Source organism: Callorhinchus milii, unplaced genomic scaffold, assembly GCF_018977255.1.
Source record: "Callorhinchus milii isolate IMCB2004 unplaced genomic scaffold, IMCB_Cmil_1.0 Scaffold1, whole genome shotgun sequence".
Lineage (NCBI taxonomy): Eukaryota > Metazoa > Chordata > Chondrichthyes > Chimaeriformes > Callorhinchidae > Callorhinchus > Callorhinchus milii.
The window spans coordinates 115,770,095-115,790,614 of NW_024704742.1; the positions used below are offsets into that span (position 1 = coordinate 115,770,095).

The window sequence follows — 20,520 nt, forward strand, 5'->3', positions numbered from 1 at the left end:
CTCCCCAGGCTCTCCCTCAGACGCAACGAGCCCATGAGCAACTTATGCGTCAGCTTTCCTTTCTACCACACATCCATTCCCTGACCAGGACTGCTTTTTTCTACCTCTACCACATTGCCCGCCTCCATCCGTACCTCACAGTTAATGCAGCCAAAACCCTTATTGACGCCTTTGGCACTTCCCAGCTGGACTATTCCAATGCTCACCTTGCTAGCCTCCCTAGCTCCACCATACCCAAAATCAAATTAATTCAAAACTCCGCCGCCCGGATGTTCACCTGCACGAACTCCGTACCTCCATCATACCAGTCCTTGCCAGGCTCCACTGACACCTAATTATCAGACGGATTGATTTCAAGATCCTCTCACTCATTTTAAAATACCTTTATGCCCTTACATCTCCCTACCCATCCAAGTTGCTTTCCCCCCACTCCACAACCCACTGCCTCCGCTCGGCTGGCTCCGGCCTCTTTTGCTCCACCTTAGCCGCGCCTTCAGCCTACGCCCCGAAACTCTGGAGCTCTCTCAATCCCTCCACCTTGCCCCCTCGATCCCAATTTCAAATCTTGCCTGAAAACCTTACTTCTTGATCATGCTTACGGACACCCCTCCCTCTCCCCCGGCTTGTTGTCAGCCTCTGCCATTGTCAAGCGTTCCGGGACACTGCTCTGTGAAGGACATTATATAAATGCAAGTTGTAATCTTGCTGATGCCTGTACTATAGGCCTTGTGCTTCTCAAACTTGGCAAGTGAGGAAACCTCCAAATAATATGAAGAATATTTGCATCTCACAGTTGGGCAGCTCTGTCTTTGAGTCTTGCATAGCTTGAGCAGAAATCGCCATTGTTTTATTTTCTGAAATTATTAAAGATAGGTGGCCATAACAAAATAGCAATAAGAATTGTATTGAAAAAAATCATGGTCTCTTGGATGCTGATCATCAGGGCTAAAATGCTCAAAGCTGTGGAAGAGACTAGCATTGTTCTCTGGAATGGAGGGATTAGCAGAAAACCAAAACTTCAACACTGGTAATTGTCCATTTTAATATTAAAATTATGAAGTGCTTAAAGCATTTCTCTCCTGTATAAACTACCAGCTTCTGTTGGTGTGTCATTGGATACATCAACATAAGCTATTCTCTATTTCTTTCACAGTTGGCTTAAAATAATTATCTATTGTTTCAGGGTAAAGATCAGCAAATATGCTTTGAATTCTACTTGATAGCTGCCACATGTAATCTTTGTTTTGTGGAATTTCATAAATTCCAGATACCAAACTCACTATTGACATCACTGTTGGGAAAATCACCAGTCTGGCACTCTCCTGCCATCTGAAGATCAGGACAAAATATTGTGGATACAAAAGCTTGACACAAATTAGTGACAATTATACTGAACCGACTGAAAACAATAGGACATCTCACCTGCATTTGTGAATGTAACGTAACTGACCTCTAATTTTCTGCGAATAATAAGGTAGATGAAGAAAGCATGAACAAGCAAAGACCATTTGACCCAGTAAGCTCATTCCTTAGAGGCAATCAAAAATCTTACTCTCTTTGATGAACTATATCACACTCTAATCTGTTAAGGGAATGCTCCATAAACAACAACAAGATTACATTTGTATAGCGCCTTTCACATCTCGCCTGCATTTGTGAGAATAATTTAAAAATACTTAAAAATAATACTATTCGTAGCCTCCTTCAATTCAATTTGAAGCACAGCTGCCAATTGTGCACACCATTATAAATAATAAATAATAATAAATAGGCTGAGCAGAGGGAGCGGACAGGTTGGTAGGGGGTTAGGAGATCACAGAGGTAGGGTGGATCATTTTAATTACTATAAAGATCGTATATTTGCATTTGATACAGCGCCTTTGGCTCTAGAATTCCCTTCTTCACTCCCTTTGGCTCACTCCCTCTCTTCCTATTTTCAGGTCCCTGCTGAAGACCTTTCTCTTTGACCACGCCTTTGGTCACCTTCCTCCTCATCCCCCTAGATCGGCACTGGGATCCATTACTGTGAAGCGCTCTGAGATGCCGTCCGGCGTGGAGGGCGCTATATAAATCCCAAGTTGTTGTTATCATGTCTTCGAGATATCTCAAAGCGCTTTACAGAATATACTGCAAAGCGGATTGACTATATTTGTGGGCGTACAACAGTGTCCCACAAACAGTCGTGGATTGAAGTGATCAATTTTTTTTAAGGAAATATTACCCCCGGAAAAGCAAGCTGCCAATCGTCTAACATCTGGATTCCTATTTACTGCTAGATAAACAGGCATGTGGAGTAAAGAAACTTGCCCAACATTTCACCCTACCCGGGAATTGAACAACAACAGCAACAAAATTACATTTGTATAGCGCCTTTCACATCGAGAGGACGTCACAAGGCGCTCGACAAACAGTTTTGGACCCGAGCAGGGGGTCGGGGTCAGGGAGGGTGGAGGCGGGAGGGGGGAGCATGGAGATCAAAAGCACGGTCGAAGAGCAGGGTCTTGAGATGGGTCTTGAAGGAGGCAAGGGAGGGGGTGGGGTGGAGGGACTGCGGGATGGAGTTCCAGAGGGTGGGGCAGAGTGGCAGAAGGCCCGCCCGCCAATAGTGGGGCGAGCGAAATGGGGGACAGGCCGGAGCCAGCTGAGTAGAGGGAGTGAGCAGGATGGTAGGGGGTTAGGAGGTCGTAGAGGTAGGGGGGAGCAAGACCAGGGAGGGCTTTGAAGGTGAAGACCGGGATCTTGAACTGTATCCTCTGTGTGATGGGAACCCAGTGGAGGCAGGTGAGGATGGGGGTGATAGGGTCATGGAGCCTGGTGCAGGAGAGGACATGGGCTGCAGAGTTCTGGATGATCTGCAGCCTATGGAGGGAGGAGTTGGGGAGACTGACAAGCAGGGAGTTTGCGCAGTCAAGTCTGGATGTTATGGATACGTGTCTGAGGGTTTTGGCGACCTGCGGTGTGAGACAGTGGTGGAGGCGGGCGATGTTGCGGACGTGGAGGAAGGTAGAGCGGGTCATGGCGCAAATGTAGTGTAGAAAGGATAGTTGAGGGTCAAACAGGACGCCAAGATTCTGGACTGGCTTGGCACCTGGCTTGAGTGGCAGTAAGCAGCTACTACTCAAACTGCACATCTCCAAGTGGTGGAACCATTATCAACAACTTGACAGATGTCAAATGACCAACTAGTGACTATCCTTGGGGGAACCAAACGGAGTCTCCTTGGTGCTGGACTGACTCCAAGGTGACACACTTGGCAATGGAATGTTGTGATTGAGTCAACTCTCTGTGGCAGTCTTGGTAGTCTGCTCCTGAGACAACAACAACAACAACAACAAGATTACATTTGTACAGCACCTTTCATGTCGGAAGGATGTCAACAACAACAACTTGCACTTATATAGCGCCTTCTACTCAGGATAGCGTCTCAGAGCGCCTAACAGTGGCGGAGCCTGACTCCAAGCTGGGGGGAGGTGGTCATAAGCATGGTCGAACAGGAAAGTTTTCAGGCGGGACTTGAAAGAGGTGGGAGCGGGAGCACGGCGAAGGGATTGAGGGAGAGTGTTCCAGAGTTTTGGAATGTAGTGGCTGAAAGCACGACCTCCGAATGTGGGCCTGGGCCATTAATGATGACAGAACAGTCACATCGGCATTACTGGAAATAGTTTCTCCTTGTTCACCCTATCAAATCCTTTAATAATTTTGAAAACTTCTATTAAATCTTCTCTTAACCTTCTCTGCTCCAAGGAGAATAATCCTAGCTTCTCTAGCCTCTCCTGATAACTGAAGTCCCTCTTTCCTGGTACCATCCTGGTAAATCTCCTTTGCACCCTCTCCAATGCCTTGACTTCTTTCCTAAAGTGTGGTGCCCAGAACTGAATACGATACTCAAGCTGAGGCCTAACCAGTGTTTTATAAAGGTTTATCATAACTTCCTGACTTTTGTATTCTATGCCACTATTTATAAAGCCTAGTATCCTGTATGCTTTTTCAACAGCTTTATCTGCTTGTCCTGCCATCTTTCTGGGGGGTTTTCTGACACAAGATGTCATTTACTTTCTGTTTGATTTTTAAATCCCATTGATAGGAAGAAATAAATGTAGAAATTCTAGAAATCCCCAGTAGGTTAACCACATTTGACAGAGAAAGATAGGTTAACATTTTGGGTGTGACCTTCACCCACAAAATACAGTCTATCCATTTTACAATATATTCTGTGAAGCACTTTGAGTCGTCTCAACAAAGTGATAAGGCGCTATATCAAATGCAAGTATTATTATTGTAATCATCTGAGCAACCAGACATTGATGGCTATTGCTACTGTCATTTACTATTCATTAAAGCATTTAAAGAGTTGAGTATCTTCAAAACCACCCAGTAGCACTTTTGTTCACAAATTCTGGAATTATCTGCTGAAGCCGTTGAGGCATGAAATACTGCTTATTCTCACAAATATCCTTTACCCTGGTTACAAAGGTGTCTTGCATGTAGAGCTTGATGGGGAGTACTACCTTTGGCAACAGCAACTGAACCAGTGTAGGAAAAAATTCCAACACTGCGTGATTTACTGACCCAAGAATGCGGCTTTTTTAAGTTAAATGCCTGAGGAAATTCAGGTTCAGTGGACAAGTTCTCACTGGCATATGTCAGAAATTATAGCATGTCACATGTTCAATCTGCAGTTGGTACAACTTTACCAATAAAGCTAACTGCAGAAATTAACTTCTGTGCAACCAATATATATGGATACCATTCAGTAAATATTCAAGAATCATAATAAATTAGAGTACATATATTGTGTACATTATATACAATAGTACATAAATAGTCACAGACTCTGCTGAAAAGTCAACTTTAGGACTATACATGCATTAGTTCAATACAAATATATCCAAGGCAGGATAGTAAGAATAGAAAATGCATGTTCTCCATGTATGGGTCAGAATATAATACATCTTGCATTTGATACAGTATTTTATCACATCATCAAAACATCTCAAAGAGCTTCACAGGATTTACTGTAAAGTGTAATGACTGTATTGGTAGGCAAACACAGCGGCCAATTTGTACACAGTAATGTCCCACAAACAGAAATTAGGTGAATGACCAATTTTGTCTATGGGATTGTTGGTCAGGTCTTGCCAAGGGGAAGCTGAAAGAGAACTAGGGATAGTGGTTGACTCATTGGTTACCATATGATAACAGTGCAAGGCAACAATAAACAATACAAACAGGATGCCGGGCTTTATTGACAAATCTGTTGAGTTCAAATCTCGAGAAGTCATACTTAAGCTAGGAGCAGTGGTGATTCAAAGCACAGTAACCAAACATTTAAGTAATTACTGGTTTATTAGTGCTACAGATATTCAGATAATCATATTTATTCATGATTTATTTTCTTATATAAATCTGTTAAATCAATGAGGCTTGAAATATAAGTTTACAAATGCCAATTTGTACTGCACTAGGCAAATCAGTTTCATTTTCAACAGGAAAGATACTCAAAAGAGAAAGGAAGTTCTCAAAGAGTCTCAAACCTCTCATTTATTTCCATATATAATTCCATTGACTCTGGTCAAATGGACCTAGAGTCCTGCCTTCAGTTATAGTGAGGGGTGCTTCTTAAGTGCAAGTTGTTGGTGGTGGTGGTAGTCACTATTTAATAAGCAAGCTGCCCAAGTCCTAGCGGTAGTGCAGTCAGAGAGATGAGAATAATCCCCAGTGTTAGAGTGAGTGAGCTATGAGCAACAGTTAGAAAACCCTCTTCATCTGCACCAATCTTATGATCTAAACTGGAGCAGTGGCAATTAAACGCGCAGTAACAACCAAATGTTTTAACCCATTGTTGGGTTATTAAAGCTACAGATATTCAGATAAAGACATTTATTCATGGTGTATTTACAAGTATAAATAGCAATTCCATTCTGTGAAAATCTTTAGACTAATCTTAAGCAGCAATGAACTGAATGTGAATTTTGCTGGAGACTGGTTCTTCAAATCATCTTGAGAAGGTTGATTTGCATAGTATAAAGTATAAATTCATGCAATAAATTTGGACATTGTTCAGAAACAGTCCCTGAAAAAATGAGCCTGTTGATTGCACACGCAATTCTTTAATGCCATTTAAAGAAATATTAGTTATTGAAACTGATTAGTGTCACATTAAATAATTCTCTTTGGCCCTGGTCATTGTGATTAGGAGTGAGAAATCTATAAAAAGCTCTTTAAAATCATTTTGAATGAATGGATATCTCTTGAATTTTATAATGTTGTTGAAATGATAAAAAAAAGTTTCACAAGATTTTACTGTGGACAAACATAGCAGTGAATCAGCTTCACAAATTGTTAACCAGGACACTTTGAGAGGTTCCTTTTTCTTTTGAGTATCTTTACTGTTGAAAGTGAAACTGATTTGCCCAGTGCAGTACAAATTGGTAAACTTATTTGTATTTGCATTTGTAAACTTATATTTCAGGCCTCATTGATTTAACAGAACCATTTGTGTTGGATTGTATTTAAGCTGTTTAAAGCTGTTACCAACCTTCCAATATTCCTTCAACTTGGACAATGTGGAGGATCACCATTAAAAATAGATACGAAAGCTGTGAACTTGAAGTTGTTAATTAATGCAGAACCTAAAAAAAATCTCTGCAACTCCTGAAACTTAAACTTTGACTAATTGTATGAATGATTTCTTCTGTTTTGAGGGTCAAATCTGGCTGGTTTAAATAATTAAACCTGGCTTGTCAAGTGTGACAAGCTGGCACCTCAATAATTAAACTGAAGTATGTGTGGCATCCTAATGAATATCTAACTGGCTAAACTATGCTTCTTGATGCAAACTTGACTGACCTAGACTATTGTTTGCATTCCGTATGTATTGAAGTCACCTGTATTTGTATTTGTGGAGTCCTGTAGCTCAGTGGTTAGAGCACTCGCCTCGCAAGTGAGAGACCCGAGTTTGATTCCCAGCAGGGCGAAACCTTGGGCAAATTTCCTTACTCCACACCCCTGATAATAATCCTTCAAGAAAATAAATAATAAATTGGTCACTTCAATCCATGACTGTTTGTGGAACATTGCTGTGCGCAATTGGCTGCCGTGTTTCACCCACAAATATACGGCCAATTCACTTTACAGTATATTCTGTGGAGTCCTGTAGCTCAGTGGTTAGAGCACTCGCTTTGCAAGCGAGAGACCTGAGTTCAATTCCAGGCAGGGCGAAACCTTGGGCAAGTTTCCTTACTCCACACGCCTAATAATAATCCCTCCAAAACCCCAAAACAATAATAAATTGGTCATTTTCAATCTACGACTGTTTGTGGGACATTGCTGTGCGCAATTGGCTGCCGCGTTCGCCCACAAATATACAGTCAATTCACTTTACAGTGTGTTCTGTGAAGCGCTTTGGGACGTCCTCCCGACGTGAAAAGCGCTATATCAAATGCAAGGATTATTATTATTATTATTATTATAGAGTCATGGAACCTGGTGTGGGAGAGGACACGGCTGCAGAGTTCTGGATGATCTGCAGCCTTTGATGGGAGGAGTTGGGGAGGCCGACAAGCAAGGAGTTTTCATAGTCGAGCCTTGATGTAATGAATGCGTGTATGAAGGTTGCGGTTCCTACTCACAACTACAAATGTTTACAATTATTCAGATCACATAACTTTCTGTGAAGCTGTAGGTCTGCATGGCATGGATGTGGATTAGAAAGGATAGTTGAGGGTCAAACAGGATACCAAGGTTCCAGACTGGCTCAGTGAGCTGGAGTGTACATCCTTAGATGGTGATGTTGTCAGTGCCTGAGGTGCGGAAGCGCTGACGGGAGCCAATCAGGAGAGCCTCGTTCTTGTTGACGTTCAACCGAAAAAAGTTAGCTCTCATCCAGGACTTGATGTCTGACAGGTAACGTAAAGTGCACATCGTGGCTTCAAGTGGCTGCTAGCATATGTAGTTTAAGTGTGATTAATGTTTGTTATCTTGTGTTTGTTAATATTGATCATGTTGTTTAAGATTTAAGGCAGAGGGTTGTGGATTTCATTGAACCTTCAATAAAATTTGTTGTGCTTACTTAACCGTGCTTTCTCGAGCTTTCTGTATAAATCAAAGAAGGAGGGAATACACAAACGGGTTCAGCCTAGGTCACAGAGGTGTAAAATAAACCTCTGATTGACTGAAGCTTCCCAATTTGTTTTAATTTAAATAGCAATTGGTAGTTCCTGTTGACGTGGAATAATTCATTAGTCAAGTTACACCTAGTTATAGGGACTTGCATTCATCTGTGATGATTGAACACAAGGCCACCCAGTACACTCTGCGATGAGGAGCGAGCCATATCGTGGGTGTACACATAGGGGTGTAGAACAATCTCAAAGTTAAGGGACTTCATTTAATTTACTATGAAATTAGTAGTAATTTTCATCCCTTTACACAATCCAAATAGGAAAACATCAAGTAACATTTCCGCCCTTGACGTAGAACAACATCTTGGGGTGCTTTACAGTGGCAGAATTAGATCCAAGAGAAGTGTAATTACATACTGTTGCATTGCATTTTGTGGGAAAAAATAAATAGCAAAACCAGATTGGTTTAATAAATTTCCCTTTTATACAGCCTGATTTTTCTGCTTATCTGCAATGGAGTGTCTGTTGGAATGTATTTCGGTACATTTTAATATTTGTTGCGGGTGCAGCTGTGGTCAAAGATGCAATGTGGCCGGACATTAAAAATACATTTGAAGCCCAAAGTCAACCAAATACTAGTCCACAAATAGCCCGATATTATGCGTTGCCTCCTGTGGGGTAACAGAATGGCCAATTTAGGTTGGTGCTTTTGAAACTGTAAGAAACAACAAAGTGCATTTTCACCAACAAAATACACAGTCAATTCACTTACAATATATTCTGTGAAGCGCTTTGAGACGTCTCAACAATGTGATAAGGCGCTATATCAAATACATTAGAATATACAGCAAAAAAACGGGCCATTCGGCCCAACTGGTCCATGCTGGTGTTTATGCTCCACATGAGCCTCTTCCTGCCTTTCCTCAACTGAGCCTTCAAGCATACCCTTCTATTCTTTTCCCCCTCAATTAACTGTCTAGCTTTCCCTTAAATACATCTATGCTGTTTGCCTCAACAACTCCCACTACTCTGTGTGAAGAAATGTCTTCACTTTGATCCTTCTATTTGATCTATTTGTGACTATTTTGTATCGATGGCCCCTGATTTTGGTCTTTCCCCACAAACCTTTCATCATTTTAAAGATCTCTATTAGGTCAACCTTTACCCTCGTCTTTTCAAGAGAAAAGAGTCCAAGCATGTTCAGCCTTTCCTGATAGGTGTAACCTCTCCGTTCTGGGATTATCCTCTATGGCCCTTCTAAACTGTGGGGACCAGAACTGCGCACAGTATTCTAAGTGTGGTCTAACCAAAGTTCTATAGAAATTTACCAAAAACTTCCCTGCTTTTCATTTCTATCCTCTAGACATGAACCCCAGTGCCTGGTTTGCCTTTTTTTATGGCCTTATTAACCTGCGTTGCTACTTTTAGTGAATTGTGTAGATCCCTTTGCCCCTCTACCCCATTTAGGTTTTAATTTTCCAGTTCGTACGTGACTTCCTCATTACTTCTACCAAAGTGTACCACCTCACACTTTTCTACGTTGAAATGCATTTGCCATTTAAATGCCCACTCAGCAAGTTTATTAATGTCTAATTTGCTGCAGTCCTCCTCTGTACGAACTACTCTCCCCCCATTGCAAGGATTATTATTGTTTGCATAGCAACTCTCATGCCGGGACGATGTCCCGAGGTGCTGGACCACGAAGGAGAGCTCTTCAAAGGACATTTCCCCTATATTTTTTTTTGCAGAGCGAACACAATTAAAAATCAGACACCCGCCCGAAGCTGTTTTTTTTCCTCTCTCGCGAACAGAAACGAAACCCGCCCGATTGGGCGTGAACCCGCCCAACCCGCCCACACCGACGGCTGTCTGTTGGGCGTGCGGGCGGTCGGGCGGGCGCTCCTATTGTTATTGGCACAGACAGGGGCCGAGTTTGGTGCATGCGCCGTGGGGAGGTGCGCTCGCTCGGGCCGGACTGAGAGCGGCGGAGGAGGAGGAGGAGGAAGGAGTCGTTAATAGTTGTGGCTGTTTTTTTTTTCGGGAAGGCCCCTCCGCGCTCTCCCCCCCCTCCCCCCCCCCTCACACACACACATTATATACAGTTATATATATTATTATTATTGTTGTTGTTATTTTTATTGAAAGGCCTTTTTCTCCGGAGCTAAATCACTGTGGGTGGGGGGAGGGAGGAGGAGGGGGAAGATACACAGGACAGACAGACAGACCGACCGACCGACCGACCGACACGGCGGCTCCGCTCAGGGTCGCGGAGGCGGCGACGGTGGCGCCCGAGATGTCGTTCTTCGTGGACAGTTTCTGGGTAAGTCCTGAGAGCGAGCGGTCAGTCTGTGTGTGTGTGTGTGTGTGTGTGTTGAGTGTATGTCGTGTCCTTTCCCGGTCCCTTGTGTGAGGGGGGATTCGAGCTGACGGGCGCCCTGTGGGTTCGGCAGTTGATGACCGGAGTCTGGGGGGAGAGGGAGGCTGTGTGTGTGTGTGTGTGTGGGGGGGGGGGGAGATTACGCGAGTCCCCGGATCAGGCCCTGGCGTCCACGCCAGGCCACCGTGCAACCGAACTTGTACGAAGCAAGGACACGAAGGGGAGGGGGGGGGGGGGGAGAATGCGGGAGGCGCCCCGCCCCCCTCCGCTTCCATTGGTCGCGCCGCGCTCCGCGTGGGCCGTTTATCGGGAATCCCCCTTTCTGATTGGCCGCTCGGCCCGTCCATCCGCGCTTCCCATTCTTCCGTAAACAAGTTAGTGTGACGGGGCCGCGGGTGAAGGGTTTCCAGGAGAGTTCTCTCTGCAATAAACAACCCCGAGAGGGGCGGCTTCAGCTCTGCTCAGCGCGGACCCTGATTTACATTGGGGAAGGAATTGAGATGGGTGGGGTTTTTTTTTCTTCTAAACCCCCGGCGGCCTCGGATTACAAAAGAAAACCATCCATTCTCTCCGAATTCTCGCATTTTGCAAAAAAAATTAAAAAAAAAAAAAAAAATTGTGTGCACAGCAAAGGATGGAAGTTTGAGGAAGTCGAAGCAGACGGAGGTACTGGTGTTGTCAGCAAAACAAAATTGGGTGTTTCCCATTTTCGGTGCAGTTGCTTCAGAAAAATGAGGTGGTTCCAAGAAAGGCTGCTGTACAATTGACTACATGTCTACAGACCAGATGTACAATTGACCACATGTCTACAGACCAGATGTGCGGTCCAATCTGATGGACATTGTGTGACTAGACTGATGTGATGATGTCAGTCTCACTTGCCCACCTGTTGCTTCAGTTACTCGGCTATTAGGAAGTTGAAGGTAGCGATGCTTGTATTGTGTCATGGCAAGTCATATCTGGGATGTATTGACATTGAAACCCTCATACAACCCTTGATTTTGTTGTGCAGGAAGGTATAAGGTTAACAATGTCAACTTATCCTTCTTTGTGAGAACCATGGTGGTGGGAAATATCATGGCTTTCCGCAAGCGTCAGACACTCAGCTGATCAAAACATTACACGAGTACACACAATTCTTTTGATATATATCAAAATATATATGGAGTCCCGTAGCTCAGTGGTTAGAGCACTCGCTTTGCAAGCGAGAGACCTGAGTTCAATTCCAGGCAGGTCAGGGCGAAACCTTGGGCAAGTTTCCTTACTCCACACAGAGCCTAATAATAATCCCTCCAAAAACCAAAAACAATAATAAATTGGTCATTTTCAATCCACGACTGTTTGTGGGACATTGCTGTGCGCAATTGGCTGCCGCGTTCGCCCACAAATATACAGTCAATTCACTTTACAGTATGTTCTGTGAAGCGCTTTGGGACGTCCTCCCGACGTGAAAAGCGCTATATCAAATGCAAGGATTATTATAGGATTATAATTATATATAAAGAAAACACTTTTTGGGAGCTAACTTGGTTTTAAGACAGTGTTAGGAGGGAACACAGTTCTAAGCTCCAACTCAATTTTGATAGACAATTGTTATGCGAATAAACTGCTAGATTTGCTTTATGTTTCAAAGCAATGATAACGTTTCAGTGGTAAAGTTTTGTGACGTATCCTAAGTAATCAATTTATGTAGTCAGTTAGTCTAAGCCAATGTTTACTTTATATATATAATATATCAAAACACATTTTATTTATTAGTTTAATTTTTTTTGGTCAACTAAGTGTCTGACATATGCAGAAACCCATTACTGTGACTGTAATGGAATGCATACTCTCTCCTTGGAAGGACGCACCCTGCTTATCTAATTTTCGGGTGTATTGGGTGCAAGTTGGCATGAGACAAGGCTTGGGCACCCTAAAGTGTGCATTAGGGTACTGCTGCAGTCAAACCATCTAAAACCGTACAGCTTGCCTTTGAAAGCACTGACTGGCAAACTTCCCAGTGCTTGTCTAGCCAGGTCCACCCCAACCATTACGGCTTTGACTAGGAGCTGAGTGAGAATAATTCCTATCTCCAGTGTATTAGTTTAAAGGAGCTGTCCAAACAAATTACCTACTGTTGGAAGTAGAATAGCTTAAATACAGGTTTTGCTGCTGTACTACAGGTCTATATGTAAGTAAGTGTATATTAAAAATATGCCATACCAATCATTCTTTGAGGGCTAATTTAGTTTTGAAGCATTGTTGGGAGGGAGCACAGTCCTAATCTTCAAATATTTTTTCCTGGTGTAGTTTATACAAGGATGGGTGTCACAAGCTCAGTTCCGCACTTGTCGCCTGCTGGTGGGATCTAACCTTAACTTTTTTTAAATTTAAAAGAACTGCCCATCTCTACCATGAATGTTGAAGACATCAAGTGGAAAGAGTTAACGCAAGGTTTAATGTTTGCTTAAAAGCATTTAGGTCTGTTTATGCAAAACTACCCAGGACAGTTAATGTTTTTTTTAATTCAGTATTTGATTATCTTAATCCTATGTAATATAATATAGGATTAAGCGCCCCGGGACGCTACCCTACATGAAGGGTACTATATAAATGCAAGTTGTTGTTGTAACATCAGAGATTTGTAAATAAACATGTGGCAAATTTTGGAATGACAACAACTGGATCTTTATTTACCCTTAAATTGCAAAACATTGTGCACTGAGGAGCTATGGGGCATGAGCTCATTCACTTCAGTAAGTGATTTTGGAGCAATGGGATGAAGGTTATTAGCCCTGAAACTTCAAAGAATAAGGGTCAGAGTACTTTAGATTTTTTTTAAAAAGGTGGGGAGAAAGTTCAAGGATTTAATTAAATATTAACTATGTGTAAGTTGCTACATCTTGAAATACAGAAGTGACGAATGACACTTTCATAAGCCTGCTAGACTTTTGACTAATAAACGACTAATATGATGATGCAAACCAGCGATGGCTTTCATTTGTTTTAATGCGAGCTCTAAATAATTTTACCACAACATTATATGTGTTTCTCTGTCACAGTAGTGAATTTGAACCAGTAATAACCCATCACATGCATTTTGTGTTACCCTTCTGTATTCTGAGCGATGTTCTATACAGTTGTAAAATCCAGATAACAATTAACAATAGAACTAGTTTAGTGTATTTTTTTGTAATTTAGCACAATTAAATCATTTCTAAAGCATGTAACACGGTAGCTATTATCTACATGTGTGTAACTGGAATGTGAAAGTAAGATTTACATGTGTGTAATAATATAACCCATCAAATGTATTATTTCTATATTTACTCTGAGATTTTATATTTTAGAAGGTGCTACAGAAAATATCTAACCAGCCTCTGATTGAAGGTTAATGGCATGCTTTGGGCAAAGGAAGTCGGTATAAAATAATTGCTGCACTACAGTCTTAGGAAGTATTTTTTCTATTTTGGCCTATGTGCATTAATTTAGATAACATTGTGATAAGTTTCCTGACTGCAGTTTGTATCAGATTGTTGGTACAAATATAACACTTAACATTTTTGAGAACCCCATTGGACAATTACCTTATGAAAATTGATATTAAAATGTTACACTGCTGAAAGTACAGGGATATGGGTAAGAAAACAAGTGTTGGGCAGAACACTGTTGTATTTTTCCCAATATGGAACTTGGGAACCATATGGAAACATAAACCAGTATGTTTCCAACTTCCAAAACGACTGTTCATGAGGCAAGGGAGGGGGCGAGGCTGAGGAACTGCAGGATGGAGTTCTAGAGGGTGGGGGCAGAGTGCCAGAAAGTAGCAGAAAGCCCGCCCGCCAATGGTGGGGTGGGTGAGGCGGAGGATGTGAAGCAGGCCGGAGCCCGCTGAGCGGACGGAGCGGGCAGAATGGTAGGGGGTTAGGAGGTCGCAGAGGTAGGGGGGAGCAAGTCCATGGAGGGCTTTGAAGGTGAGGACCAGGATCTTGAACTGTATCCTGTTTGTGATGGGAAGCCAGTGGAGTCGGGCAAAGATGGGGGTGATAGGGTTCACGGAGTCTGGTGTGGGAGAGGGCACGGGCTACAGAGTTCTGGATGATCTGCAGCCTATGGAGCGAGGAGTTGAGGAGACCGACAAGCAGGGAGTTTGCATAGTCAAGTCTGGATGTTATGAATGCATGTATGAGAGTTTTGGCGGCCTGTGGTGTGAGATAGTGGCGGAGCTCAGAGATGTTGCAGACGTGGGGGAAGGTAGAGCGTGTTATGGCACGGATGTGGGCTAAAAGGATAGTTGAAGGTCAAACAGGGTTCTGGACTGCCTTAGTGATGCAGTCAGTTTATACATCTACTAAAGCGGAGGCAAAATACAAGAATCGATTAAATTATTCTGAAGCAAATGTAGAATGTATTGTAGAAATTATAGGAGTAATTAATTGTATCGCACAAGAAGTATATTGTCTTGTTCATGCCATTATAGTAATTATTTGTAGCTGCACAGGTGTTAAATTATAATAATAATACTTGCATTTGATATAGCACCTTATCATGTTTTTGAGACATTTCAAAGCACTTCATGTGAAAAACTGTATTGACTGTGTATTTTCTGGGTGAAATGCGGCAGTCAGTTGTGCACAATAATGCCGACAAACAGCCTTGGAGTGAGTAACCAATTTTATTTGGGCGATTGTTGACCAGGACATTGAGAACTCTGCAGCCCATGTCCTCTCCTGCACCAGGCTCCGTGATCCTATCACCCCCATCCTCACCCGACTCCACTGGAAGAGGATATAGTTCAAGATCCTGGTCCTCACCTTCAAAGCCCTCCATAGTCTTGCTCCCACCTACCTCTGCGACCTCCTAACCCCCTACCATCCTGCCCACTCCCTCTGCTCAACTGGCTCCGACTCATTTCACACTCTCCATCTCGCTCGCCCCACTATTCGCAGGTGGGCCTTCTGCCACTCTGCCCCCACCCTCTGGAACTCCATCCTGCAGTCCCTCCGCTTCACCCCTCCTTTGCCTTCTTCAACACCCATCTCAGGACCCTCCTCTTCGACCGTCCAGCGCCTTGGGACGTCCTCCCGACATGAAAGGCACTATTCAAATGCAATTTTGTTGTTGTTGTAGTGATGATGAGAGACAGCGGGAGACAGATTCTAAGGTAGATAGGGAGGGATGGGTAGGGGCCGGAGTATGAGGGGGAGATGGGATGGGAGTAGTAATTGGAAGGGCAGAGGCAGCTGAGCTGATACCTTCGCTTTGGCTTTCGAAAAAGTCCAGCATCTCCTCACAGTTGGCGTTGGAGGAGAGGATGGGTGAGGTAGAAAAGGTGGGCGGAGGAGCCAGTTGGTGATGGAGAAGAGGAGCCTGGGCCTCCGAGACTGTCTTGGAGTAGAAGGATGATTTAGTGGAGCAGAGGGCGGTGAGATAGGTTTTGATGAAGTCCAGCCAGATCTCCCTGCAGTAGATTTAGAATTTGTTTTCTTTTGAAGGACTTGGTAGACTGCGTAGTAATCTAAGGTTTTACTTCTGTTATACTGTACTGATTTTAAAAAACTGGACCAATAATTCTCTCCTTTTTTTAAAAAAAAGTCTTATAGAACATCTGTGCTTTTTTATGCATTTGAAATACCTAAGATTCTAGCTTTTAATTGGCATATTTCCAACATCTAATTCATTTGTTACACAGGCAATGCAGCAGCAGCTTCCAAGTTAACTAGTATGTAAACTATGAGTAAAGCTTGATATTTCAGTGCAATTCCATCAATGAAGGTAATTCTAAGATGCAATTTGATTACAAACTTTTTTAAAAAAATCTGCAATGTACCTTGTTTGTCTTACGTTTTAGCGGAGCAGTGTGCCTTGCTTATAAATTCAAGAAAAATGTTTTGACTGTTTTAATTTCAGTCAGAGTCATGCTAGCTACTTGATTAGATATTGTGTAACTGTTATGCATAAATAATGAAATATTTTGTTTAATTTTGTGCTGTACGCATACATTTTTCTGGTCTGTTTTTGATAATCATTGAAAATTTAAAGTTTTCAAAAATTGTAACCTTCCATGTATAGTATTGAGAACCAATTTGGAGAATTAGGGATACAATCTAAATGCAAGCAAGACTGTATACCCCATACTAGTGGTGACCAAGCTGTCGCCAGCAGGCTGGAAGTGAAACAGAGAAGCAGCCTCCTGAACATTTGCACAAGTCTAGTTAAGTCTGTGTTCCCCACCCTCTGGAACTCCAACCCGCAGTCCCTCCGCCTCGCCCCCTCCCTTGCCACCTTCAAGACCCATCTCAACACACTCTTCTTCGACCATGATTTTGATCTCCCTGCTTCCCCCCCGCCTTCCACCCTCTCCAACCCCGACCCCAACTCGGGTCCGAAACTCTTGTCTGTCCAATGCCTTGGGACGTCCTCCCGACGTGAAAGGCTCTATACAAATGTAATTTTGTTTTTCTTGTTCCTGGAACTGTAACCTGGAAGAAATAAATGTGCCTCAAAGCAGAAGGGAGAAAATTGTAAAACTGAATTGCATGGCTCAGTGTCATGGGTGCATTTACTCATTGAAGCTGGAACTTGTTTGTTTTTAATTATCTGTCCACAGTACTAACGGCAGGAAACATTTTGTAGGGATTGGCCTTTACTCTGGCATGGTAGTTAATTTATTTTGTGATTCTGCAGAGTTTATTTCTTTGACAAGAGAAACGATTGCTGGCGTAGTGGTAATGATGTTTGTCAGGTACTCTGGGAACATGTTTTGTAGATGAATTAATTTTGAACTTGGAAGCCTTGTGGGATGCTTAAATTTCACACCGGCGATAGTTGGCATAGATGGTTAAACCGTATCAAGATTTGCTTTCACCTTAGGCTGAAATGCTGGTTGGTGGTCAGCTGTTCAAAGAGCTTCTTCATTACAAAATGTTTTGAACATTACTTCACTACTACTATTGCAGAGGCAATGTTATTGCATAAATTAGAGTCAGTATTGCAACAAGTCTCTTGGGGAAACGGATATCCAATCTGAACATATTGAGCTTTGCTAGTTTACTGCCCGATAGGAAGGAAATTGGCCAGTTAAATGTACCTTCGCTGACTCATGTGCCAATTAGCTTGAGGAATTGGTGGCTGATTAAGTCAAATGCCCACATTAAATTAAATTGGCATACTGTAGTCAGAAGTTCAATTTGCATCATATCCACTTCTGATTTAACTTTTATTTTAAACTGCCATGGTTTACTTTGTGACTGCCTGAGGATTTATGCAACTGGAGCTTTTACATTTGTTCATTGCTGATAGAGACCAGGGATATCTTAGCATGGTGAAGATGAAATATGGATCATTTATTACAACTGCTGAAGACTGATTTTAAGTATGATATATTGATATCACAATGGTAAGTGAAAACCCAGTAAAGGGTAATAACTTTCTATTTACAGTGTAAGTTTGAGAGTTCAATACCTTAGCTTAGTCAGACAATAAATCATCAGCCTGCTGCTCTTGCATAAGCAGACTATTCAGATACTCTCATCTGCCACCTTAAGAAATACTCCACTCGTTGCTGGAACAAAACAAGATGTTAAAAGGTCTGTGTTGTAACATGTAGTGTTGCATCTTTTTTGTTCTAAGTACTGTCATGGTGAAGTGCCACTCAGTCTTTTTCCATAGAAAGTGAAACAGCAGACATTCAACAACTTGCATTTATACATTGCCCTTCACAGGATAGCGTTTCAAAGTGCTTGACAGTGGCAGAACTTGATTTCAAGCTGGAGAGAGAGGGAGATGACAGTCACACTACTTTACAGTATATCCTGTGATGTGCTTTGGGATGCCTCGATGACCTAACAAGCCGCCATATCAAATACAAGGATTATTATTACTGTATTTATTATATTTGAAACAGCTGCTTTAAATATTTTTGGCTTTTGAATACCACTCCTTTAGTTGGGCATCTGGAGGTGATTGTCATTCATTTTTCCATTTGCTAAAAGCAGGTGAAAAGTTTAGACCAATTGACATTGAAGGTTGAGCTGAACTGGATTTAGTGGAACTCTGTTGTATGGATTATTTGCTGTCATTGTTGGTTATTTGCATCCGTGGTTGTATTTGTTCATCTTATGGATCAAGCGGAGTGAAATAAATGGTCAATAATTCATTTACACCTTTTTGGCCCTGTGTTTATCCTGTCAAATGAAATTATAATAATAATCCTTGCATTTGATATAGTGCTTTATTGCATCTTCTAGACATCTCAAAGTGCCTCACAGAATATACTGTAAAGTGAATTGACTGTATATTTTGTGGGCGAATTAGCATTGTATTTAAAATTAGAAAGTAGAAATTTTTAAAAATGCTGTAGCTCAGTGGTTAGAGCACTTGCTTTGCAAGCGGGAGACCTGAGTTCAATTCCAGGCAGGTCAGGGCGAAACCTTGGGCAAGTTTCCTTACTCCACACAGAGCCTAATAATAATCCCTCCAAAACCAAAAGCAATAATAAATTGGTCATTTTCAATCTACGACTGTGTGTGGGACATTGCTGTGCGCAATTGGCTGCCGCGTTCGCCCACAAATATACAGTCAATTCACTTTACAGTATGTTCTGTGAAGCGCTTTGGGACGACCTCCCGACGTGAAAAGCGCTATATCAAATGCAAGGATTATTATTATTATTATTAACCTTATATTTGTTGCCAAAAATCTGTAAATGTATTTGAAATTGAAAATTTAGATCTTTTATGATAGTTCTACCAATTTGACATCGTGCAAACCGGAAGTCTGGAGCATTATTTACTTGCCAAATGCTTTGTTATCAGTTGTCATGAATAAGTTCTGTTGTGAGTCTGACATAACTATCTATTGTGGTTCTGGTTTTAACGCAAATTCCGTCAGTGCATTCTAACTTCAGGTGCTGACTGCATCAACTTGGATGGATGCTCACTCTATTCTTGGAGCCGGGCTCGTTCTCTCATCTCTGCAGTGTTGCCCATCTCTGCCACTATCTCTCCCCTCTGGACTGCCTGAAATTCTCACACACACTTTCATCACATCCAGACTTATCTATTCCAATGCTCTGCTCACAGTATTCCTCAGCTCGTCCCTACACCAGCTGCAGACCATCCAGAACTTTGCAGCCTGTGTTTTTTTTCTTTTCATTTGCCCACAAAATACACACAGTCACGCTACTTTACAGTACAACCTCTGAAGCGCTTTGAGATGTCTCTACTACATGATAAGCTGCTATATCAAATGCAAGGATTATTATAATAGAACTGTTAGTAGATGTGCATCTGCAGTGGATTGATGGAAGCCTTGGTGCAGATTGCTAGCTCACCGTATGGTTGAAGGGACAAAACAAAGGACAAAACTAGACATTTCATTCAAACAACTAATCTTATAAGTTTACGAATGACCTGGTGCAGACAATGTGCTCATAATGTGAAGAATATCATGACTCTTAAGAAAAACAATTGAAACTTTCCATGAAGCACATCCTGTTTTTAGCAACTGATGGAAAATCATTTCTTCTATTTAGCTGTGAAAGCCATTTGCTGTAACCTTTTCAGATAATTTTTTATTATATTAGTAACAAGATTGTGTGACTTGAAAAACTTCTTTAGCTCTGCAATTTTGAAGAAAGGAACAAAAGAACCAGAAAAGGGCAAAGTTTTTATCATCTCCAGGTTTGAATTTGCAGAAGGTTTGCTCACCCGACTGCTCAGCTCTTCCCTGAACTACTCTAACACCCTGCCGTCCTTGCCCAGTTCCATTGGTTCTCCATGCTCCAGCAGATCAAGTTCAAGATCCTTGTTCTCATGATCAATCCCCCCATGATTTCCCCCCCCGCCCACCTTCAACCATACCGACAAGGCTGCTCCTTTCGTTCAGCAAAGGTTGGCCTGCTTCAAGTCTCCAGCCCTATCTGTTCTACCAACAGAGGGTGGTCCTTTCGCCATTCTACCCCTGCTCTATGAATCTCCATCCTGTCTGGCTCCCTCCCCTCGTTCAAACTCATCTCTAAAAGTATCTCTTTGCCTG

General features: G+C 42.3%; 1 protein-coding gene across 1 annotated transcript in view; it reads left to right on the plus strand.

The window, feature by feature from the left end:
* The first annotated feature begins 10,266 nt into the window (after positions 1-10,266).
* Positions 10,267-20,520, plus strand: part of fcho2 (FCH and mu domain containing endocytic adaptor 2) — an 88,160-nt gene continuing 77,906 nt past the window's right edge. Inside the window, exon 1 of the mRNA XM_042334660.1 lies at positions 10,267-10,443. Coding sequence (XP_042190594.1) covers positions 10,417-10,443 — 27 coding nt within the window. The 5' untranslated portion in view covers positions 10,267-10,416. The remainder of the gene's footprint in view (positions 10,444-20,520) is intronic.